This window comes from Rhincodon typus, chromosome 4, assembly GCF_021869965.1.
Source record: "Rhincodon typus isolate 14 chromosome 4, sRhiTyp1.1, whole genome shotgun sequence".
Taxonomy (NCBI): Eukaryota; Metazoa; Chordata; class Chondrichthyes; order Orectolobiformes; family Rhincodontidae; genus Rhincodon; species Rhincodon typus.
The window spans coordinates 37096880-37123091 of NC_063335.1; the positions used below are offsets into that span (position 1 = coordinate 37096880).

Consider the following 26212-nt stretch of genomic DNA (forward strand, 5'->3'; position numbering starts at 1 on the left):
AAATTCCCTTGCATGTCTGATGTTCACTTGTCCCAGTATGGTCACTTTGTCCCAGTCGAACTGATGGCCCTCATTGTATGTGTGTATTGAGACAAGCTAACAAACAACTGCATCCACGACCTGAGCTACAAATTTCTGCTAAGACATTATTGGAGTGTCCTTTTTGTCGCAAAGTTCATTCATTTTTGTTCTTGACAGTTCATGACACTAAAATATTACCTGGGACTTATTTGAGCAATACATTACCATTCCTTTAATTCAACTGCATCATTCTGTACTAGACTAGGAGATTTGGCAAACAGAGACTAGTCAGAAGGTCTGTGTGTCTCACTGTGGGATTATTAAGCAAGGAAGGTAAGTACATAATGTAGCCAAAAAGGTGGAGCATCAACCTGCCAAGAATTCTACCACATACCGATGGCAGGTGGTAAGAACAGGTAAGATTCCTGGTTCGCCATGCGATGGATAGAAAGTTGGATCGTCAACCTTTGCTATTGATCACTCTGAGATATAACACGCTAATAAAGAGCATAATGTCCCAGGAGATAGGTGAGCTTTTGACCACTACACTATCTTCTGTCAGGTGTTTCAAATCAGACTTAACTCTTGTGGTGCAGTCGTTGTGTGCCTATCCCTGTTCTGGGAGGCTCAGGTTCAAGTCCTACTTGCTCCAAAGATGTGTAATAACCTCCATGAACAGGTTGATTTGAAAAACCAAGTTCAATATTAAAAAAAGTGTTCAGTTGCATGTAAATTGATCAGTTGGAGCAAGGCTGACATGCAATGCAGTACTGAGGGAATTCCACATCTTTGGAGGTACTATCTTTGGGATGAGACCTAAAGCCCATCTACTCTCTCAGGTGGATATAAAATATCCCATATTTGACAAGCAGGAGTTCATCTCCTGACCAATATTTGCCCTTCATCTGATATCGCTACAGATCAGTTATCATTTCGATTCTAATGCAGGTTGCTGTGTGCAAATTGACTGCCACATTTCCTATGACAGCAATTATAGTTCAGAAATACTTTATTGGGTGTGAAGTGCTTTGGGTCATCCAGTTGTCATGAAAAGTGCAGTATAAGTGCAATGTATAAAAAACATCTCAAGGTACCTTACAGGAGGAGCAGTATCAAATAAGATTGGACATTGATCTGCAAAAGGAGGAGGTCGCTAAAAGTTTGGTCAAGGTACATTATAATGAATGTCTTAAAAGGAGAGAATTAGAGTTTTTACTTGAGTAACTAAAGGCATAGCCAATGATGAAGCAATGGAAATCAGGGCTAAGCAAGAAACTAGAGTTAGAGAAGTACAAGAGCCTCAGAGGTGGTTTGTAGAGTTGCAGGAAATCAGGGATGGAGAGAGAAAGAGAGACACAGACAGACAGACAGACGAATGAAGGCATGAAGTGAGTTAACACAGGAATGAGAATTTTAAAAATCAGGGTGTTGCCAGCCAGGAATCGGTATATGTCAACAAGCATAGACGTAATGGATGAACAGGACTTGGTGAGTGCTGGGATACTGGCAGAGACTTTTTTTTTGGGTTTACCAGAGTCTTAAACTCAGTTTTTATTGCCCTTTAGTTTCAAGTACCTTACCAGCCCATATTTACCATTGCCGCCACCACGATTCATAACAAGACCTTGGTATAGTCTGATATGCCAGTGAGTTTCTGCCAGTCTTTCAGCATAATGCATATGGTTTAATACCAACTTGTCAATCCTGCTAAATCCAAAGAAGGTTGTTTGCTCTTAGTAAAGAATTTAGTCAACAATTACTGCAGCTGTCAGCTATGTGAACGTATCACACTTATTTTTGCAAATTAATTTTTCCCTTTTAGTTTACATATCACCAGAAATAAATCTCTGTGAAACACCATGTTTAAATTTTTGATGCATGGTGGAAGTTTATTTTGATCACAATTATAAACACAAGTATTCTCCATTCAAAATTGAATTCAGAATGATCAAATGTTCCGTAACACAATTTGCAAAATTGTATTCTGCGGCAAATTTATTCCTTGAGTGTTGCACTATCGCAAAAAAGGCTGAAAAAGTGTGCAGAGAGGAGCTGATGAACTAGAAAAATGTGATAACTGCACAATGACTGCATAACATTTCCCAGAAAGTACAGCACAAAGAAGCCAAATGACCCACATGACCAAGATGGTGTTTATGTTCCAAAACAGCCTTCTCCTACTCAAAACTTATTTCATCTCACCTCAACTTCTAGTTCTCTCTCACTCATTTACTTAACTTCTTAAATACTCTGATATTTTCTTCAGCCAATTCATTTCACACCATTCTCTGGTTAAGGAGCTCCTCCTAAATTTCCCTGTCATATTAATGAGAGACTTTTATATTTATAACACTCTAGTTTTATCTCCCTCAGAAGCATTTTCCCTACTTTTACCCATTTGACGGCCCTACATGATTGCTGGAACAAGTTAACCATTTGTCCTATAAGAGAAGCACCTTGTAAACTCAGTACTTGAATTATTTCTTGGGGATACTGTTGGTGCCTCACTGAGCTAAGTGATGATCAGGAGAATCTCTAGAATTTACATACCAGTATCTTGCTGCTAGAAGTGTACACAAATTTTTAAAAATTCAAAACTCGATCCATTAAATTTTAAAGATATCAATTTATTAAAAAGATATCAATTAAAAATTTACAAAAGTATTTTACAGAGTATAGCACTAATAATTTACAGATGTTCAAAAGCTTACAATGTGTCTCTGCAGAGACTATATATAAAGTCAATGCAAATGCATCATCGTTTAACATGCAAAAGACAAGTTACGCTTCAACTGCACTGGAGTTATAGGTATAAAATTCCTGAGATTAAAAAAAAACAGGAAGATTAATATCTGGAGCTGCATACACCAGCTCCGATGAATAAAAACCAGCATTGTAGTGATTAGGTAGAAACTTGATGAAAACAGCAAACTGCTATCTCTGAAAATCAGAAACAGGTTTCTTCTTAAAAATCACTGAAATCAAGTAACAGCACTGAATTTAAATGCATGATTTAACCTTTGATTCATAAATCACCACTGTTAAAATCATTCTTTGCCATGGCCAAAAGAAATCCAGCAATTGCAGAGTGAAAAACAAAAAGAAAAATTAGTTTTACAGGAAAATGTCACCTGACAAGGGATTCAAGATTTGCCAGGGGAGCTGCAATATCTTGCTTATTCAAAACACTTTTCTGACATCTACTGCAGTGTTTCAGGATTACAACTATTGATTTAATGACCTCCTACTACTCGGACAATGTGCAGATTATCAGATGAACTACGTGGGCTACCCACCCAAATACACAGTGTTGTACCGTAACCAGTGTAATACAGGATACACTTAACAGAAAGCTCAGTTTGTTAAGAATCAATATGCAGCTTTTTAAAACAAGTTAACTCTGTTGGAAATGAAACTGAGAGTTCCAAAACTAGGTGTCAATTCCCTCCCATCTGATTTACACTATTCACAAAGTAAGGATCCATGTAAAAGTAAAGCCCCATGGGCTATAAAGGGGTTAAAGTTGGACATCAAACTCAACAAACAGACCCCTTCTAACCACAACCATCAAATAAGCTATATTCCAATAAAGAAAAGCAAAATACTGCTGATGAAAGATAATTGACCTGAAAACGTGAACTGTTTCTCCATCTACAGCTACTACTAAAGCCGTTGAGTATTTCCAGACAAAACTAGAGGAGGCCATTTATCCTGATGACCCTATTCCACCATTCATTGAGATCATGGCTGATCTGCAATCTAACTCCACATACTGCCTTTACCCCTATTCCCTTCTATGTTTGGCTAACAAAAAGTTGTTCACCTCAGAATTAAGTTTAACAAATGAGCTAGCATCAACAGGCCTTTGTGGAAGAGAGTTCTAAACTTATAATGACCTCATGTGAAGGACTGTTTCCCATTTTTCTTTCTGAAAACTCTTGCTCTAATTTTTAGACAATGGCCTTTGTTCTAGACTCGGCAGCTAGTAGAAATAGTTCACCTACCCTATCATTCTCCTTAATATCTTGAAAACTTTCATCAAATCATCCCTTAAACGTGGAAAAGGTGAACTCAAACTCACTTCAAGAATGTAGTTGGTGATAATTTTCAGTCATAATACCAGCCGTTAACTTGCTCAATGTATAGCTAACACAGCTATTGCACTCCAAATTGCTAAGAGTATTCTGTGGATAAAAAAGTAAATATTGACAATAGTTCCTGTTTGAATGTATTGCTGAACTTAGGTTATCTTTGAAAAAGGATGTAGCTTCAGTTTCCACTATTCAGCATGAACCCATGAGCCTATCTTCCTCTTGGGTTTACTGTCATCAGGTTACATATAAACAAGCTGTGGATGTATAAGGCTTGACATAATTAAAGGTCAACTGCATATCTATATTTAATTTAATATGGTGAATTGTGTAACTAGGTTATGGTAATACAGTGGTCATCTATAGTTAGTAATAACAGTATAGTCAGCTGTACAGTAGTATCATTGTTGCCTTTACAAAAGCCAGTGTAACAAACTGAGAATATGTAAACTTAATAATCATATTCCACAAGCACCGTTTTTCATATAAGCTCTGACATTCTTCCAATGCCCATATTATTCTGATATGCAGACTGGAACATTTTTATGCAGAAAGTAATAAAAAGGTGACTTCAACTTAGTCTCTGTTGTCTACACTAACAAGAGTGGGTTATGGTGGTAGTTGATGGTGAGCTATGTCTGTCCATTGCCCCATTACTTTGGCATAGATGGAAGGGCTGCCCACTCTCCTTGGAACACATTTTTGGAGGTATCATATGACCAGCAGCTGTCAAACACCCATCCCGACCCAACAAAACCATCATTATGGTATCATCACACAATGAAAGCAAGTAGCCTCTTTGAGCCCTGATTGGATAACTCTTGACTACCAGTCAATCTATTTTTACACCTACAATTTTTTTTTAAATAATGAATTATCAAAATGTTTTCAAAGAAAACAAAACAATGGTAAAGAAAAGCACACAACCTTTTGCTGCCACCACAAATTTGTCCAACTTAGAATGCTGGAGTTTTGCCTTCAGTTCCTAATGACTCCAGAACAATCCTAAAGAATTGGTGACCATTAGATGGTAGTGGTTGAAAATGTAACTAAAGTATCAAAGTCACTTGACTATACACAGCATTGCTGAGAAGAGACCTGTTACCTAAGATTATGACCTGCACACATCGGGACAGGTGCAAGAATGCCTAATTTCAAAGGCAGCAAGAACTTATACTGGATGAAAAGAGGGTGCTGATTTTCTTATGCAGTATATATTGTTGCTCTTTGAAATTTGGTATTTTAGTGTCTGTTCGGATAAGTGCAAGATGAAGATCTTCAACAGCATGTCTCTCTTTTTCAGCAATAAATTGTGCTTGAGGTTCACCCAATCTCACTCTTTTATTGACACTTCCTGCAGAGGTATACTGTCACCAGATTTCTATACCTGCTCCCCATCCTTGCTCAGGCGAGCTGGCAACCAGCTGTGATTCAATGCCAACTGCTTGCTGCATATATTAAATCATGGTTTAACCAGGAAAATGCATTGGACCTCCCGCCTGAAATCATAATTAAAATCTCTCCCTTACTCACTCCTTATTACTTCTCCATTATTGCACATTCTCTTGCAAGATATACATCTCTATATACAATTCCCCCACTCCAGAGTGCCAACAGCAGTTGGCATTTATATTCAATGTCTTTAACAGTGTAAAGCATGAAAGGTAACTTTCAATCCAGCACCCACTTTACAATCTAACACAACTATCAGATATTATATAAAAAAGGTACAAAAACATAATTGAAAGAATAGCCGCGATGCTAATCACAATTTAAAAATTCTTACAGCAGAATAGCGCACAACTGAAGTTGTTGTCAAGCAGTTGCCCCTTCTGACCACCAGTACCAATAATTAAACAGAATGCTGTTAGTCGCATTCATACTACCCAGTGATGTCCCATACTAAACATATGGGAAAGCGGAATACAATCAACTTGCAATCCGGAATTAACAGTGTACCAAGTAGTGAAATAAGCAGAAGCCAGTTTGAATGCAAAATGGTTCCGCACCTCAAACAGGTAGCACTGAGTTGACTGGACTCTCTCTGTGCATTGCTCCCATCACACCTATCAATCCCATTTTAGGAGAAAATATATCCGACTGCCTGTTGCATTCCCATGATGCTCTATAACCTATTTAACAACATGATCTGACTTTACTCTTCAGGCAAAAAGCATTGGTTCAGTAACTTTCTGCTCATGCATCACCCTTCAGGATATTTACAAACCATAGATAATTTTATATTTAACAAAAAAAGACTTAATCAACCTCCATGTCAGTTTCACTGTACAAAAGGAGGTATAAATATTATTGTACATTATTTACACAGTTAAAAGAGAAGTACACATAGTCAATAGCTCTCAATTTTCAGTGGAAACTTTTTTTTCACAGCAGGAGTCCTCTGGAATCTCCATGTTCAGAACTTGAAAAGACTGATGAAATCAAGAGGTGAGACAGCAGTATAAGAACCTTCCGGGTCATTGGCTGTGCAAGGGTGATTTGTATCCTATAATTGCAAGGACAGAGATTAACACTTAAGTATTTATAAATGAATGAAGTGGGCATTTTAAAATAATCATGGGATTGACAACATGAACAATCACATAGGCAGATCTCAAATATGGCTGAAAAGAAAGACTTTGCCAAAGTGTTTTGTTTTGTACTCATCAGGAGAAATGCAAGGAGGACAAATTTCAAACATTTGGTGGATGGAAGAGATCCTGGGGAATTAATTTGAAAAGAGCACGAGAATGCTCCCTGGCATTCTGGCCAATATTTATTGCTTAATTGAGACTACGAAAGCTAATCATCTGGTAATTATCACAATGCTGGTAGTGGAAGTTTGTGGCACACAAACTGGTTACCATTTTTCCTAAACTATAGCTGTGACAATACCTCAAAAAGTACTTCAGTAATGATGAAGCACTTTGAGACATTAGAGATCATGGAAAGTGCCAGAGAAATGATAGACTTTTCTTATGAGCAAACAGCCTTTTGAAGATGAATACACTCTTCACATGCACCTCAGGTTCTCCATGTAACTTATCCAGTGATCAGAATTTATGGTTTGGAGTGTAAATGAATAATTCTATAATATGGGAATAAATGAAAATGTTATTTTGAAGTACGAGGGAATGACATGTTATGCAAAGGAAGAGAACCAGTGCTATTTGCTGTGATCAGACCCCAGGTGTGACAAAGCCACCAGCATACCTTCCAAAAGAGGATATGACAATGTCGACAGAACTGTAGTGTGTCCCCATACTGTTCCTTCCTTGGGTAGCATCTGCTGAGCTTAAAATACATCTTCTTCCAATCCAAGTGGCCTTTTTCAGATAAAATGAGTCGTTTGCGAATCTAAATTAACAGGACAGATATCAAAGATTCAGCAGGTCTCACTGAAGCATGCTGGAGGGTTGTATTGAATTTAAATTGAAACCAGATTTTTGCTCATGCATTACCTACCTGACGTTCTGTGAAGTGATAGCGGCACAGTCTCTTCCAGAGAAGGCGATCTTCACTCAGCACTTGCAGGGTTGGAGACACCTGTCCCAGATTGACAATGTCTCTCCCATCAGCCAACCTTTCCATGATGTTCAACTGCAGACACATTGGTAGGTCTGTGAGGGTCAGTCCTGTATTCAAAGGCTGCAAAACAAGACATGTCAAATTTAAGTTGGGCCTCAAGAATTGAGGGTATTGTAGAACAGGACTGTATCCCAAGATGTCCTATTCATCCATCATCCCAACTTTACTCACTGACCTACATTGGCTCTCTAATTAGGCAATGCCTTGATCTTAAAATTGTCATTTCCTAATCCCTCCATGGTCTCCCCTAATCCTCCATCTCTATCCAATCCCACAAACCTTGGAGGTCCGGGCACTCCAATTCTGGCCTCTTGAGCATCCCCTAGTTTTATTATTTCATCAATGGTAGCCATGTCCTCAGCTGCCATATGTATGTTCTTAAACTCCCTCTCTATAGGTCTCCATCTATTCTCCTCCCTTTCAGATGCTTCTTAAAAACTACCACTTTGGCCAAGCTTTTATTATCCTGTCCTGATATCTCATTATATGGCTTGCTGTCAAATTTAAATTATGGTGTTCAAAAACAGGTGATCGGTATTAATGAAATGATGCCATGCAAGATGAATTTCAAGGGATCCAACCTGCTGTTCAATAGGACTACCAAGAAAGACTCGCATGAAAATAACAAAAACGGTTCAAAGACTAGAGTTAAAATAGAATGTTTTAATAGATTACAGCTTTCAGCAGAGCATCTTCAGTTGAGGGGATGGAACAATCAATCGTCCGCTTTAATAAGGATCTGATAATGTAAGAGTCCCTGCCTTGCTGCAAAGTCACTCACCATCCTGATTTGAAAATATATCACTGTTCTTTCAGTTTTTCTGAGTCAAAATCCTGGAAAACCCTCCTTAACAGGACAGTAGGTGTATCTGCACCCAAATAAACTGTCATGGTTTAAGTAGGCGGCTCATCACCACGTTCTCAAGATAAGCTAGGGATGGGCAATAAATGCTGGCCCAGCCATGTTCCCACAATAAATTAAAAGAGATTTGTGTTTTTTATTTAAAATCACTACTTTAGTACAAATTACAACATCTGATATAGGTCCAAATAGAATGGGCATGTTCTCCTTATTATGCTTCAGAGTTGATGCTTATGGCTACCACTTACCCTGATGATATGAATATTGTTCAGTTGCTGCTGCCAGTGCATAATGACCTCCATTCTGCAGACCCAGGTATTTATGTTCCCCACCAAAACGCACTTGCCCACACCATTCACCAGCGCACACAGAGTTGTGTATAGGCTATTCAGCAGCTCCTTAATTAGTCGGATATCCTGCTGGTCTTCAAGCACTAAGAAGAAAAAAAGACCAAAACATTCTTAATATTAAAAATGGATGCACTAAAAATGAACAGTTAGTAGTGGGGATAAGAGTAAAAATTTGTAGAGATGGAGATTACAGAAAAAAAAGTTAAAGTTGTTGAATAAATAATGAAACACCTCTTGTAGCTGAATTACAAAACAACCTGTATTTATTAGCACTTCAGTGCAATAAAGTGTCTTATACTAGTGCATGATAAAACAAAATTTGACACCAAGTCACACAAGGTTAGGTTTGGGGACCAAAAGCTTGGCCAAAGAGATAGAGTTTAGAAGGAAAATCTTAAAAAGGAAGTGAGAGCAGTGGAGAGACTTAGGGAGAGAATCCCAGATGGTAGAATCCAGTCAGCTGAATGGAGAACTGTCAACGGGATAGTGATTTAAGTCAGGAATTTTCAAGAGACCAGAATGAGAGGTCAGAGATCTCAGAGGATAGTGGGACTGCAGGAGTTGACAGTTATAAGGAAGGGGATGAGGTGGTCATGGAAGTATTTTAAACCAAAGATGAGAATTTTAAAATTGAGGTGTTTCAAACTGGCTGGTTGTATTGGCATTTTGCTAGAAATTGGGAAAACTTCCAAAATAATTTCATCCGTACAAGATATTCAAGCATTGTCACCCTGGCAGTGGTAAATAACGAATCACTTCCAACCAATTGGTCCCACGTTCTAGATTCTTGTTGGGAATCACTAATAGAATTCATAACCATCTTCTCAGTCCTAAAGACTTAATGATTGCATCATTAAGTCAAATAATTATTATCATTAAGCAAATAAAACTTCTTAAAAGCACCAAAACACAAGGCTGATTTTTTAAATGAACTATCCTTCCTCAAAATAATTTTTAGCATTTTGATTCTCTAAGTAATTATTTGCTTCATACAGAGCAGCTGGCTTCATTATCAAATACAGACTGAAGCTGCAGTCTGCTTCGTATCCCTATCACTTGCCAAGTGGATTAGCACAAAAGAATTTTCCAGAACCGTTCACTAATTTTCTAATGCCTTCTTAATGCTACAAGAGTACAAGCAGATAGAGAATTTTGCCCTTTCTTTCCATCATTAGATCTATGAAATCCTAGTTAAATATGAAAGGTGAACACAAATGACCAGAAGGTGATTTGTCTCTGCAGCGTTCCTATGTGCAATGACCACAGGAATTCAAACCAATTGGTTGTCATAGTTCTGTAAAGGGTACCGTACTCCAGAGTTGAAATGTATGGTAAACATCAAATTAACAAATCTCACAATTTTAATTAACGATTAATGGTGAATAATACTTCCAGGTTGAATGCGCATGCTGTATTTTTGCTCAAGAAGACATTAGCACATGCCCTAGATGTGCCAAAAGATGTTTGAATCTTAAAATACTGTAGATATTTTCACTTTGAATGTTATAAAAAATATTTTAAATTTTACTATGTGCCATAAAGGCATGATAGAACAGCGTAATATTTTACAAACTTAATCTCAAGTTGATAATGTATTAGTGAGTAACTGTCCAATAAAATTATAATAAAAAACCAGAGTGTAAATCTGAAATCAATCATATGCTTCAATTCTGTCACATATTATACCATGCAGAAGGAAGCCATTTAGCTCATCGTGTCCTGCCAGCTCTTTGAAAGCTGCCCAGTTGTCCCACTCCACCTGATCTTTCCCCATAGCCTTGCAAATGTTCACCTTTTCACATATTCATCAAATTCTTTTTGAAAGGTTTTGAATGTGCTGCTGCCTTTTCAAGCAGCACATTCTAGATCACAGTATTTAAAAATGTCATTCTCCTCATCTCCCCTTTGGTTCTTTATGCAATGATCCCCTTTTCGATGAATTATTCTGAACATTTTAACTGAATTAAATTAAGTAGATTGAAATATTTCTTTCCTGTAAATCTTGAGTTTAATTATCACAAGGTATTTAAGGCAAACAGGCTATTCTTCCCATCTGGTCTGTATCATTGTTTATTTTCCACACCTCTTCCCCTAATACCCTTCATTCTCCTACATGTATGTATTCAGCTTCCTTTAAATGCGAGTCTGCTATTCACATTTGACCATTTTCTGTGAAAGCAGGTTTCAGATTCTCACCATTCTCTGGGTGAGGATATTCCTCCTGAATTGTCTGGCATTTATTTGTGACCGTATTATTTTTATAATCTCTACTTTTGGTCTGTCCACAAGTGGAAACATCTTCTCTACATCGATGTCTATGCATTTATTATTTTTTCACAATATTAAAGATCTGATAGTCTCCTATAGCTCCTCCCCATCCTGATGAACCTTCCTTGATAAAAGCATCTTTAGTTCCGACATTATTCGAGTAAAACTTTCCAGTGTCTCCATATTATTTTACATTATGGAAACCAGTGCTGTTCACAGTTACTGCTCACCTTTCTGTACAACTTTCTCCAGAATGTTCATGTAGTTTTTCTGGGCAATCCCACTGAGGGACGTGAGCTGGGATTTTGCAATGAGCTCCAGCAACTGCAAATAGAAAATAACGTTGGCATCATTTTAGCACAACAGAGCAATTCCTCAAGTCACTCAGCTGTTCCAAATGTGATAACTTAGGCCATAGCAACTGTATATTTACAGTTCATCTGCTCCATATCAAGGGGTGTGTGCGTGTCTGTGTGTGTGTACCAGGTCTAGATTTTTATGCACCCCTGTTGGTCATGCTTTTGGTGAGGGGACATGTATATGTGTATAGCTCACCATATTCTACCTCACACTGAAGTTGACCCCCATTGACACACAAAAGTGGAAGGAAGCAAATACAGGCAGTTTGGCTATACATAAGATCAATAATTAAAAGGTTTATGAGGCTACCCTGCAAGCCTACTGACCAGGTAATACACTGCCCCCACCGTTATATGGCTGATATGAGCAAGTGGGCAGGCTTGTTTGTCTGTGAACATGATGAAAAAAGGTAGGAATCAATGGGGGGGTTGGAGTGGGGGTTGGTTGATTGGAGGAGACAGAGAGACAGACAGAGAGAGAGAGAGACAGACAGACAGACAGACAGACGTGGGTCACCATGTGCAGATCAGCGGCAACCACCCCAAAATGTAATAATCTCATACACGTGCACAGTCGACCTGCCCTCCACACCCTGGCATCCCATATCACGCCTTCACAACTCTGATATCCAGTACTTCTCCTTGTCCTGAAGCCAAGGGTTTTTTTGGGGGGGAACAACCATAAACTTCTTTGTGTTCCTTACTGCAGTCCAGACAGTGCCCACTATGGTGCTGATGACCTGCTAGAACTGCTGGAGCTGCTGCAAGGGACTAACTCCTACATAGGGGAGGAAGTCCCGCCCTCTCTATAATAAAACATTGCTGAAACTCAGGTCTGGAAGAGTCTGTGGGAAGGCAACAGAGTTAACATTTTGAGTCCAGTTTGAGCCTCTTCATCAGAAGTCCTGCTCTCTACCATTTTGGTCCACTTGCAGTGTATTTTATCAGTGGGGTTCGCTTCCTGCAGGCATGCTGACTTTCCTTCCAGGAGGAAGTGTACAATCCATCTCTACCCTTCTAAACTGCAGGCATAGGTATATCAGGTAAAGGCAGAAGGATTTGTTGAGTGAAGTATAATATTAGGAATTTTGGAAGAACATAAATTCTATAACTTGCAGCAACATTTCACTAAAATTAATTTGTATTGTTTCTCTATTAGTACTGGGCCATTGGAAAATTGAGCAAAGTTGAAATCACTTAGTGTAATCAAATTATTTCAGTTTTTTCCTGAAAATGGTTAAAATACAGAAATAACAAACAGGAATTCTACATTAACGGACATGGTCAGGGTAAACCACCCTTCCCCTTCCTTGGGTGAAGTGCACATTTATCTCCAATGGTCAACATTCAGTTCCTGCGTAGTTTGCAGTGACAGTAATAAAATTGTCTCACAAATCAATTACCTGGTCCTTAGTGCACAAAGAGGAGGAGAAGAAGGAAAAAAAAACAAACAGCATAAATTTCCTCATTCATTTACATAGCTCCTCGTGTTACCTGTGTACAGGCCATCAACGATGGCAAAGGTTTTATGGCTTAATCTGTCTTCTGTCTCTTTGTTTGAAGAGTGCAAAATACTAAAGAAGCAGTTTAAGGGAATAAAAATGGATTTGCCTAGTGGTCTGGCAGGAAAAGACAAATTAATCCTCAGGACTGTTCCTATCCAGGACAGACAGAATCTACATCTTGTTCACTTACAATTGCACTTCAAGACAATGATGAACCAGCCAACGGGTTTAGCCGCTGTATTGTCAAGAGGTAGCGTCTTTCAGATGAGACATTAAACCAAGTCACTGCCCTTTCAGGTGAAAGCAAATGATAGCACAGAATTTACTGCAAAGAAGAGCAGAGCAGGGTTATCCCTGGTATCCTGATCCTTCGACATTAACACAGAAAGAAAATCTAGTCATTATCAGATTGTTGTTTCTGGCAATTTGATGTGTGCAGTCATGTTTTCTACATTTCAACAATGACTACATTTTAAAAAGTGCCTCAGTGACTGTGACCTGCTTTTTGTTGGTGGGGGAAAGGAAAATAACCTGCAATTGGCAAGGGCGATAAATAAATCCAAGCACTTTCTTTAGAATCAATTTATAGCACCTTCACCCAAATGACACCACACTTTTGCTCTTTCTAAACAGGAGTAAACTGTTAGTTCACTGTCTGAGCCTGAATGTCATCTACTAACAAACAGAGTTGAGGAGATATGAGATACTGCTCAGAGAAAACATGGAAGGGTGGCAGAGAACATGGCAGGAATTCCAAACAGTTCCACTTCCGTCAGCACTTTTCTAGTCCCAGCAACAACACACTGGGATACTGTATCAGTTGCTGGCTTTGTCACTCAGCATGATGACTTGACTTGTGATTGATAGCCAGGGCTGCTATTGCAAAGTGTTCTTGAATGACTCAGGCTAGTGGATCCCTACTTGAACTGGATGGTGACCAGCACAAACAGATCAGTTTCAGGGGGTCTGCAATCATCAAAAATTGCAAAACTCCAACTGATACGCATCTACAAAGAAATTATCCTTGGAGATGAGCACCTTTCCAGAAAGCAAGCTGTCTTCATACAGTAACTCAGAAATTCAGGCTGTTGGTCAAGACCTATATAGGATTTCCTGGTATGAACAGCACAAAAACAGCCCACTAGCACAAATTGCTTTGTTTCTCTTCATCTCGTCCTTTCATCATATATTTTATACTACTTTCTCTCACACATACCTACATTTTAAGAGGAAGCTGCATCTCTGCTTTCACCTCAACTACTCCCTGTGGTTATAATTTCCACAGTCTCACTATTCGCTAGGCAAAGTGATTCTCTGCATTCCTTTTTTATATTTATAACCCTCTAGTTCTGGTGGAAACATCATCTCCATGTCTATCCTCATCAAACCCCCTTCATAACTTTAAAGATCTCAATACATCACCCTGGAGTCCCACTCCCCTGATAAGAAAAGGGCCCAAACCCGTCTATCCTTCTTTGTTTGTATGTCAGTTTCAGTTAATAATGAATCAAAAATGCATTGAAGAAATTTGAATAGTTACTCTAAAGGATTCAGGAAGGGCTGCAGTGTATGTGCACATTGTATGTTGCTGGGCAAAGACAGTCTTCCTTTGTTGCCTTGTTCTGTGCTAGACAAGCCGTTTAGATTTCAGAGCATTACAATTTCCATCAGATGGAATTACTTCTGCTCCAGTCTGTACAATGAAGGATTCACTGTAATCCCCAATAGTCCTTGTGATGGTGTAAAATTGCAATTAATAATGAAGGAGGTGGAAAAAAAAATTAAAGACTTACATCTAAAGGCTACCTTCCATGACCATCGGATGTCCCTTAGGTCTTCACAGCCAATGGAATACTTTTGATGGGTTGTGGCTATTGAAACGTAGGAAATATAGCTGCCAACTGTGCACAGCAGGCTCCCGCAAACAGCAAAGTGAAGGTGGGCAGAAAATCAGTTTGAGAAATACTGACTGAGGGATAAATATTCTCCAGGATACCAGGGGTAAGCCCCTTTTGAAATAGTGCCACAGGATGTTTTACACCCACCTGAGCAAGGCAGCTACGGTTTAACCTCACATCCAAAAGATCAGACCTCCAATAGTTCAGCACTCCCTCAGCACTGCACTGGAGTGTCAGCATTCTTTTTTGTGCAACCTGAATCCGCAATCTTTGACTCAAAGGTGGGAGTTTTCCCAACCAAGACACAGCTGCAAAACCTATCAAAGTAAAACATTCAACTGAACACTCAAATGTGAAGACCACCTACCCTCACAACATAGTGAAATCTTCTGGTATCCAATATTGCACTGGAAAAATCTAAACGGTTGAAAGCTTCACCCAAAGTGCAATATCCATGACGCTGGAAGAGAAACAAGGGACTGTCAGTATTGTTGATGGAGATCTGATTAATGCAGGATCAGTGAACTTGCGGCTGTTTATTGATATAACCCATTTTTACTTACCTCTTTCGTACTTCCTTTGTGAACAGAAATCCAAGTCTCTTGGTGGAAATCTGAAGGTAAACAAATATAGTAACCATTATTTGTTGACTGCAATAATAGCCTGAGTAAATACACAGAAGACTCACATGATTTTAAAGCAACAAATATCTGAACCTTTGATCCCACATCTGTTAAATGCTACAGTGACACTTTACACATCTACCTATCATCATCATCTATAAGTCCTCACTATCTTTGCTGCATTTTGATTAGGACTTATAGTGAGGCTTTAGAAAAAGTCACTTGATGATACTAAATCTCTCCAGGCACAAGTTTCAATGGGGCATGCTGCATATTCTCATCCTCAACTTTTTTTGTATTACCAACACTTTTGTATTGTGTTAGCTCATCAAGCCTATTGCTGAACCAGACCAAGTTCAAATGCAATAAGATCTGGACAATGTCTAGACTTGGACTGACAAGAGGCAAGTAACATTTGCATCACACAAATGCTAGGCAATGACCATCTCCAGTAAGAAACATTCTAACCACCGCTCCTTGACACTCAATGCTATTACCATCAGTGAATCCCCTGCTATCAACATCCTTGGGTTGCCATTGACCAGAAACTCAACTGGACTTGCAGCATAAGCACAATGGCTACAACAGCAGGTCAGAAGCTTTGAGTTACTTGATGCAGTATTCATCTCCTGACTACCCAAAGCCTCTCCATCATGTACAAGGCACAAGTCAGGAGTGTGATGGAATACTCCCCACTTGGCGGGATGAGCGCAGCTCCAATAACACTCAAGAAGCCTGACCGAATCCAGGACAAAGCAGCCTGCTTGATTGGCACCACAAACACAAGTATCCAATCACTCCACCCCCCAATGCTGAGAAGCAGCAGTGTGTACTATCTACAAGATGCATTGCACATATTCACCAAAGATCCTGAGACAGAACCTTCCAAACCCACGACCACTTCCATGTAGAAGGACAAGGGCAGCAGATACATGGGAACACCACCACCCTCAAGCCACTGAGCATTCTGACTTAGAAATATATCACTGTTCACTGCTGCTTGGTCAAAGTCCTGGAATTTGCTCCCCAATTGCATTGTGGGTCAACCTACAACACATGAACTGCAGTAGTTCAAGAAGGCAGCTCACCACCTCCTTCTAAAGAGCAACTATGAGCGGGCAATAAATGCTGGCCAGCCAGCAACTACCACACCCCATGAGTGAATTTTTTAAAAAAAATTACTTCCATGTACAACTCCCCACTCACTAAACCGCGATGTGTGCCCGAGATAAGGAGGTTGTCCTATGATGACAGGCTGAGTGAAGTGAGTCTATATTCTCCGGAATTTAGAAGAATGAGAGGTGGTGATCTTATTGAAACCTACCAGATTCTGAAGGGACTTGATAGAGTAGATGCTGAAAGATCTTTTCTGCTAGTCAGGAAATCTAAATCATGGGGCACAATCTCAGGACAAGGACGAATCATTAGAACTGAGATGTGACTCAAAGGGTTGCAAAACTGTACAACTCTCTTCCCCAGTGTTGTGGATGCTCCATTACTGAATACATTCAAGACAGGTTTTTGGTCTCTCAGGGAATCAAGTGACATTAGGGGTAGGCAGGAAAGTGGAGAGAAGCCCAAGATCAGTCATGAACATATTGACTGGCAGTGCAGGTGCAAGGGATAATATCATCTCCTCCTGTTCCTGTTTCTTGTGTTCACTATGTGGCCCCACTCCCATGCTGATGCATTATATGCAAACAATTCACTTTCTTGAAGGAGGTGAATGACAGAAGTAAGCCCTCAAAGATAACAAAGATTAACTAATCACAGAAGGAAGCCATTCCATCCACGGTGTCGGTGCCAGCTCTTTGATGAAGCAATGCAATTAGTCTCACATCCTTCCCTGTTCCTTCCAAAGGTTCTTTATAACTCCAAAATATTAAACTTTGTAGAAATGTGCAAAGTGATCTACTTTGGTAGGAGGAATGATTAAAGGCAACATGAATAAAGGGTTCATTTCTAAAGATGGGGAGGAACAAAGACCTAGGCAGATGTACATAAATTGAAATATGCCCGGCCTCCTTCAAAGTGGTTCATAATGTTGACGTGAACCTGGACTTCATAAATAGAGGCAAAGGGTACAAAAGTAAAGATACAATGAATCTTGATAGATCATTTGGTTTGACTTCAACTAGAGCTGAATTCTGAGCACTGCACTTTCAGAAAGGATTCAAAGGCTCTAGAGAGGGTGCACCTAAGATTTAAGAGAATGGTTTTAGAGCTGAGGAATTTCAGTTAGGAGAAGAGTTTGGAGAAGCAGGGATTATTCTCCTTGGAGAAAATAGAAGTTAAGAGAAGATTTGTTAGAGGTGTTCAAAATCATGAGCATTCTGGGCAGAGTAGATAGGAAGAACCCGGCGGATGCAATCATAGCTTTCAAGAATGAATTAGATAAGCATTGTTGTGGGTGGGTGTGTGGGTGGGGTGTGGAGTGCAGGATTATGTGAAAAGGGCGAAGGAGTGGGACTAGCAAATTACTCTTGCTGAGAATTTGCATGGCTCATATAGGCTGAAAGATCACCTTCTCTGTTGTAACCATTCTAATAATTCCAAACCACAATTACAACCCACCAATGGAACTCTGACCAACCATATCCTTCAGATGGTTGACAAGCCATGAACTTATTAAATGATGGAGCAGCTGAAAGGGATAAATAGCCTACTCCTGCTCCTGTTCTTTTATGTTATATTCATTTAACAATGATCCATATCCTCAGCCTGGTCAACTTCAATCCTCTGATACATATTTCTTTGTAATAGTTATTCAATACTGCAGTAGCTGGGAGTTTATGTCACATCTACTAGTCTGCAGAGTACAGTACATTTTGCTATTGCTTGGGATTTAGAGGCTATAATACAAAATAATTTAACCTTATAAAAAGTCATCATTCATCTTCCCATTTCTTTTACAGTAGCCCAAAAACAAAAACAAGATCTAAATCAAATATTTTAGCATATAAGGGCATGAGTAGCTGATAGATGAATCAGCTTGAGACTTCATGGGTCAGATTAACCCAGGCCACAAGAAAAAAAACACAAACCAGCTTTAAGAAAGAAGTGGTGCTTAAATAAAGGAACAAACAATGATACAGCTCAGAAAGATACCATCAAGCCATCCTGCCTGCGTTGGTTCTTTGAAACTGGAAGGAGGATAACCAAGAACTGCCTCGAATTATGTATCATTAGTACAGTCAAACATTTACATGACTGATGATATGAGAACTGAAATTACAACTCTGTCAGGGTCAAATAGTCTGTTTCTTTGCTATGCATTCTATATGTGGCCTCAACATTAAAATCACCACAACAGGAATTGTCTTCAGAATTCTATCTGTCACTTGGATAGAAATGCGGGCAGTTCCCATTTGTACACCTAAACAGAGTTTCAATACTTGCAGTTCAATTATGGTGGTAACGTGGAAATAAGCTATAGGAAGCAGGGCTTCTGACCCAACAGCCAGTCGAAGGCCTGATAAACTAAACACTTAAACCTCTGACAGTGACCTGTTTATCTTCTTCCTTACCTAGAACCAAACGTGACAGAAGCAATCTTATCTCAGGGTGGCAAAGAGAAATCAGCATTGACACAAGCGCACCTGTCTAATCTCTTGGGACATTCAAAATATTTCTAGTTAAGGTCAAGAGAATCAGTACTGCTCGTCTGGGACAGTCAGGAAAACCTCAACTACACACATTTCACATGAGAATTCAGAGTGAAAACAGCAAAGAAATAGTTTTCATTTACGTAGCAACTTTCAGGAAATCACAAGTACTGTACAGACAATGGAGTACATTTTGAGCTTGTAACATAGGAAAACACGGCAGCAGGTTTGTGCACAGCAAACTCTCACAAACACCAATGGGATAACAACCAGTTAATAGGATTTTACACATTGGTGTGGGAATAAATGTTGACCAGAACACCGGGGGAACTCCGCTGCTTTTGTTCAAAACAGTCCTGTGGAAGCCGAGAAGGTAGAAGAGTCTTAGTTTAATACCTCACCCAAAAGGTAGCATCTCTAACTGTGCGGCACTTTCTGAGGACTGCACTAAGGTTTCAGCCTAGAACTTTTGTTAATGTATTTGGAGAAGACACTTATTTTTTTAAATATGTTTACCAGTTCTAGACTCTCCTAGGGGAAATATCCTGTTAACATCCACCCTGTCAAGTCCCCTCAGGATTTTATATGTCTCAAAAACAGAGGGAACAGGACTAGCTCAGTTAGTTTGACTCACATAGTCGTGCTCTTTCTTTGGAAGAGTTTTCAGGCTGATCCACAGGCTGACAAGCCACATTGTGAAGACTCCTTCCTCAGGCATCAAGTCCTTGAGAGGGTCTTGAACTCAGCACGTTATGGTTCAGAGGTAGGAGTGCTACCAACAAAGCCACAACACACTGCTGTTTGTACTGAGTGATATGATGTCTTGATGGACAATGCTGAATAGTTAATTGGCAGCCACACTTCCATACATTACAACATTGACTGCACTTCACTGCTTGTAGAACACTTTGTCTCCTGAGATGCCGTGTAAATGCAAGTTTCTCCTCAAACTGAAAAAATGTAACAAAACAAACTTCTATTAATGTGCTTGACACTTCGCTCACGTAGGATAAGCATTTGCAGCCAACTCCTTCCTGAATGATTGCCATTATGGAATAATCCACGGCTGGAACATTTCCCAAAACTAAAATTGCACAACAGTTTCAAAGGTTGGGCTTAGAGGATAAAAGTTATGGTTTAAAGAGACTAATCCTAAACATTTTGAAGTCTACTCAAAGACAGATGAAAACTCACATTGGATTTTTGTGTTGTTGTTCAGCAGGTCCTTCTTTCTCTTCTTTGTCATCATATCATAACCAACAGTGTTCAAGAAGTTCTCCTTATTAAACTCCTCTTCATCACAGAAACTAAGTAAAGACAAATGTGAAACATGAATTGTGCTGTAAGACATGAACAGCTCAATGCAAAAGGTGACCAATTAATCAACAGGAAAAGTGCTTTGTGTCTGGACACTATGAGAAAGGGGAAATCCACCAACACTTTCTCAAATCTCACTATTCCAGATTACCAGTAGTAAAAATATTGCAGAGGGCAGAAAAGTTTGTTTGACTGGCAGTAAAATGTGAGCCAATCAGAACGTCTGTTTGCTTTCTGATAGATCTAGAAAAGGCAGGGTGCTACCCTAATGGACAGGTTGGATGACCAATGGTGGGAGATTGGGAGTGGGTCAGTTAGAGGCAGAAGGTCACGTGATGAAATCTGACTGTACCAATACTGTGCTGGTACTTACACCTTACACTGACCTCCTTGGGCTCAGGTAGCAACTCTAGACTTTGGTCTAACTGATGTAAACCACTAAACTAGCTTAACTACTCATCCATGCCATTCAATAGTTGCAAAATCTCATCTCCAAGAGCCCACTTTGGGATTTGTCTTTCCCTCTAACCAGCCACATATCAGAATTAGACTTTCTTCTGTTATTGTCTCAAAGACGACCAAATTTCCAAGGCCTCTTGCCAAAACAAGTTTATTCATCAGTGCACAAGTCTCAGTTTCTACAAGTTAAATCAATTCTTACTTTAGAAACTGACAGAAAAATATATTGGAAGCTTGGAATGGCACATTTTACGGACTGGAACTAGTTCTGTGAAATTTGCAATAAAGAGAAGAGGGCTCTGCAGTTACTTAGAAAATGAGGGAGAAAGTAATAGGAAGAGTTGTTGCTGGGGTGAGGTGAACTGGGGGGGTTAGGAGGAGACCAGAATGAAGCATACACACAAGCATGGATCAGTTAGGCTGAACTATGTAAATTCCCTCATTAATTCCATGCAAAAACAGAACCAGTTTCAAACCTTCAAAACATTTGTTACACTGAGTGGAAGAGAAATTGCATGGCCTCTATAATTTAAATAATCTTTAGGCCTTCTATTTAATGGTTGTTATTCAACAGAGGAAGGTAGAAGTGCAAGATTCTGAACAGACATAATTTTTAGGCCACAGCTTATCAGTTGACAGGGGAAGCTGGTTCTGAACAGCCAACCACATACCAGTTATTTATAGCATTGATCTGTGGCTTGACTTAGACAGTCCCATGTCTGTAGAAAGAGCTCAATGGGATTTGAAAAAAAACAAACGTCACCCTGCAGAAGGAAGAAACGGCACATACAGGTTCTCCTGGCTCCAGCAAACTCTTTCCAGCCTATTCTTATCCAGAGTAATGAGCTGAAGGCTGCTGCAAAAAACATTTGAACGATGTTACCCAGCAGTCTGTAAACTGGCTCCCAGGCAGACAGCCAGCTTAAATGAAGGCAACAGAGCCTGGCAGGCCCTGAGCAGGGGAGATGGGGGAGGAGGAGGGATAATGAGACATACGGAGAGGAAGGGACCACTTTTAAGAGTATTTTGATAACTTGTCAGTTCCCATCAATCAATCTGAAAAGTTTCAGCTATTCCAGAAACTGCTGTATTCCCTCAACATAGAAACAGCAGGAAGCCATTCAGCCCTTCAGTCTGTTCCATCATTTAATTAGATCATGGCTGACCAGCATATTAGCGCCATGTACCCATCTGCATTGTATAAACTTTGATACCTTTACCTAACAAAGATGGATTAATCTGTTTTGGCATTTTGTCAATTGACTTCAAGCGTTAGTAGCTTTGCGAAGGAGAGAGTTCCAACCTTCTACTCCCCTTTGTGTGAAGAAGTGCTTCCTGACATCATCCCGAACAAACCAGGTCTAATCCTAAAGTTATGCCCCTTTATAATAAGCTATGCACTCTCCCCACCACCTTTTCAAGAACATCTGAATTTGTCATAATTTTCCCTGTCTGCAATGCCTCAAAGTAAACATGCTTGCTGTGCAGATTTGATATTTTTGCCAAAACAAATTGGGGGAAAATTAATCATCTTGAGAAAATATTTTCATGTTTTGGCACAATGTATTGTCCTGAATGAGAGGTCTCCACCCAATTCCTGTAATCCTTGATATCACTGATGCAGGAAAGAGAATGGACTTCAGCACATTCTGCAAACTGTGTTTGTATCTGATGATTTTATGATAAAGTCTTATCAATTCAGAATTGTTTAAAAAAGCCAGAAAAGTAGCCATATTTCAAAACTAACATTTTAGAAACTCTTAAATCAGCCTTAAAGAGCATCATCTGCCATTATAATGTATCGTTCTTTGGATGAGGGCATTGTCAGCAAGGCTAGCATTTATTGCCCCATCCCTAATTGCTCCTGGAAGGTGGTGGTGTCAAACTGCCTTCTTGAACTACTGTAATTGATATATTGGAAGTATATGCAAAATGCTATAAGCGAAGAAAGTTCCAGGATTTTGAAGTTCCGTGATATAGTTCCAAGTTAGGTTGGTGTGTGGCTTGGAGGGAACTTAGAGGTGGTGGTGATCCCATTGCTTGTTTTCCTTGTCTTTCTGGGTCCTAAAGGTCGCGGGATAAGATGGACAAGTCAAAAATTTATCATCATGCAGTTGCTTCCCTCTGTTGCTCACTGAGTAAGTGCAACAAAACAGCAGTTGTGCTTCTAAAACCCTCCAATACTTCTACATTCTTTCAATTTTAGCCACTTGAGCTTCTGAGTTTCATTGCCCAACTACTGGCATGGTGCCTTCAGCCTCCTAGGCCTTAAGCTGTAGAATTCACTCCCTCTCTGCCTTTCTCTTCCCTTAACAAACTGTTTTAAATGTAGCTCTTTAACCAAGCTTTCAATCCTCTTTTTTAATACCTCCTTACATGTGCTCAGTGCACATATTTTGTTTGATAACACTCCCATGAAGCAAATTGGGGCACTTTTACCATGACAAATATGCTACATAAATGCAAGCTGTTGTTGTTGCTTCACTGATGACTTTTCTAAACCAATTGGGCCCCAGATCTGATCTCTGGTCTAATCACTGCTTTAAATGTTCCAAAGTCTTCATCCTTGCCTTGTGATCAGAGTCAGAAGGAGAACGTGTCTGGACATGGATCACAGTCAGGCTTGCCTGAAAAATACCACCCGCATCGAGAAGAGTCTGCTGATGCTGACCATCTGATCTCACACTGGCAGAACGCCAGACATCAGCAGTCTAACGACCACTCTTTTCCCTTTCATAAAAGAATCTCGTTACACACGACTTTCTCTTGAAAACTCGGAAAGGCAAAAAAAAGTTTTACTCAACAATAACTGTCACTGAATTGTTCTTCAATATGGGCACTGTAAAGACAGCAGGAATTGACAGGTCACAAGGCAAGTTTAGGGGTAACAATAGGTTACATAAGAAAAGGCAACAGGTGCTTACTTGTATCTTACACAATAGCCTAGCAAACAGAAGGGACATTTCCCTTATCCTACACTTGCATTACGTGTCCCAGCAAACTCAAACGCGTGAGAATTTACAACACAGTGTATTTTTTTTTTGAAAAAAAAATCACAGGCTCCAAAAATATCCCAAAAAAGTGCTGAGTTTTCACATTAAGTTTCCACTCTGCTTAATGTATAATTCTTTGGTCTTTTCAAATATCGATATTTACCAGGCAGTACAGATGAGTAATGCTGTCAGCAGGATCTGTTTGTTTTCATCAGCTGTTCTAACTGTAACATTTCTAACAAGGGATGCTTATGTAAAGAAAACGATGCTCTCAGTGTGCTCCCAGGCCAAGCCCCAATCTCGAAGATAACAACAAAAAATCTGGATTTCGAACGTCATGTCTCCAGAGTGAAGAAAAATACCCTAAACTGCTGCAATATTCTTCCAATGTCTCCTTTAAGAGAACACAATGTACAATCACAATTTAGCCTAAGAATAGACACTTTGTTGACCCCATCATTAGAAGAACCAGCTTTCAAACAAAAAAAGACACTATTTATTATTTTTCATCACAAGATTGTAAGACGCTGTATGTGTTTAGTTTCAGATTGATACAATTACTGTACCGTTAAAAACCATGTTTTGCTCCCTAACCATAAAACCAACTTTATTTTGCTTGACTTCCTTGCGGTGTTGCCTATAATGATCTATTCGAAACTATTTCCTTTGTTTGTTAATTTTAACACATTAGTTCCCTTTCTGGTCGAGGGTAACTTCCAACCTATTTCTTCTCCACTCATGGTGGTATTTAAGCCTGAACTCGGGATGAAAAGCAGCTTGTTGAACACACTTGCAAGGAACTTTTTTTGGAAAAAAGATACATTTAAATTCTTGCTGCGATCATCGTGGTTTGCTGAGCTGTTAACATTGGAACCAGAGACAACTAACCTGTTCAGCGGCGTGACATTATTATTTGTTTCATCGTTGGACCTTTTCCAGCCGTTGTCAGTTTTGATCCAATTCTGGCCGGGAGATCTCCAATCCTGACCCAAAAATGGCATCTTTTCAGGCACAGAAACAACGCTACCTCTGTTGTAAACAAAATAGTGATAACGTCACTTTGTGGTGGCCAAACTTCACTGCCCCGCTTCGGTTGCTGTGGCAGAAGAGTGGGAGAGATGTTTAATTGACTCCTTCAAGTCAAGATTCTCCTGTTTATTTTAGCAAAGATGCTTAATTTGCATCCTCCAATTTTCCTCTACAGTGATCTGATGTTTTTTTTCTGTCGTACAGTTGTTGTCGCCGATATTTCCTTTGCTGCTTCTTGCTTTTACGTTCCTCTAAGTCTTTTGCCGCGTTTCTGAGTTCCTTCGCTCTCCCTCTCCTTGTGGGGTCTGCAAAGTTGCTCCCAGCTGCTTATTTATACAGCATCTTTGTTGCCGGAAGAGATCGTGGCTCCACCTCCCTTCCCATCCCCCAGGTCAAGTTGCATAGTGCAATCCCAAAACATGCAAACTTGTTCACATGACACATTGTTTTTCCTGCTCGGCTGCTGGAACAGCGTGATCCAGTGCGGTTTGCACAACATGGGTGGGGGAGGGGCATATTGACAACAAATGCCACGCTATGAGTTGTTACACATCAGTCCCTTACTCTTCGTGGCTGGGCTATGTAATTTCTACCTTTACTTCGCTTTGCACGACTTCTCATTGTTTTGACTAGGTCAGTGTGTGCACTAAGACTAATAAAAGATGTTTCATGAGATCTAGTTAAAGCTGAATCTAAATTGACAAGAATTTATGATGCAGAGTATCATCTACACAGTGAGTTGAATTGAAAACCAAACACCCCTTTGTGGCTGAATTATAACAACATATTCATTTAGCGTTTTAAACACTGCAAAGTCCCAGTTAAGGTGCTTCATATGAGTAATATAAAACTAAAGTTGACAGGACTACACATAAGGGCAGACTTGAGTCAAATTCTGTTCTGCACGTTGTGCCTGCAAATGGGTTGGATAAAGATTGCAGGAGGCTTGATTGTCATCAAAAACCTTTTATTTAATACGGTAAATATGAACTACAAGTACATACACAATAAAACTTCACAGAAAGCTTCTAGAGAGAACTCTCAGTCATGTGTTCTTACATCATTTCCCCTGATGTTGTGGACAAACTGATTTACATATTCACATTAACCCTTCACACTGTATCTCCAGCTCAAGTCTCTGACTTTATCCCTGGTTGTTGGAGATAACTGCTGTGGCAGTTTCACCTGTCTACCTAACCATATTCTCAGCTCTCTTGGAGGAGACTAAGAATTTTGGTTCAAAG

The 26212-nt window shown here is 39.6% G+C and overlaps 1 protein-coding gene across 1 annotated transcript; it reads right to left on the minus strand.

Annotated features, from left to right (window-relative positions):
• Positions 1-2627: 2627 nt before the first annotated feature.
• fbxo32 (F-box protein 32) lies at positions 2628-25355 on the minus strand. The gene is made up of 9 exons (XM_020513175.2): positions 24828-25355; positions 20365-20477; positions 15506-15555; positions 15310-15402; positions 11411-11504; positions 8811-8995; positions 7578-7760; positions 7326-7469; positions 2628-6618 (listed from the first exon to the last, which is right to left on the minus strand). The coding sequence occupies exons 1-9, from the start codon at positions 24938-24940 to the stop codon at positions 6529-6531; spliced, it is 1065 nt and encodes a 354-aa protein (XP_020368764.1). The 5' UTR covers positions 24941-25355; the 3' UTR covers positions 2628-6528.
• Positions 25356-26212: the final 857 nt, after the last annotated feature.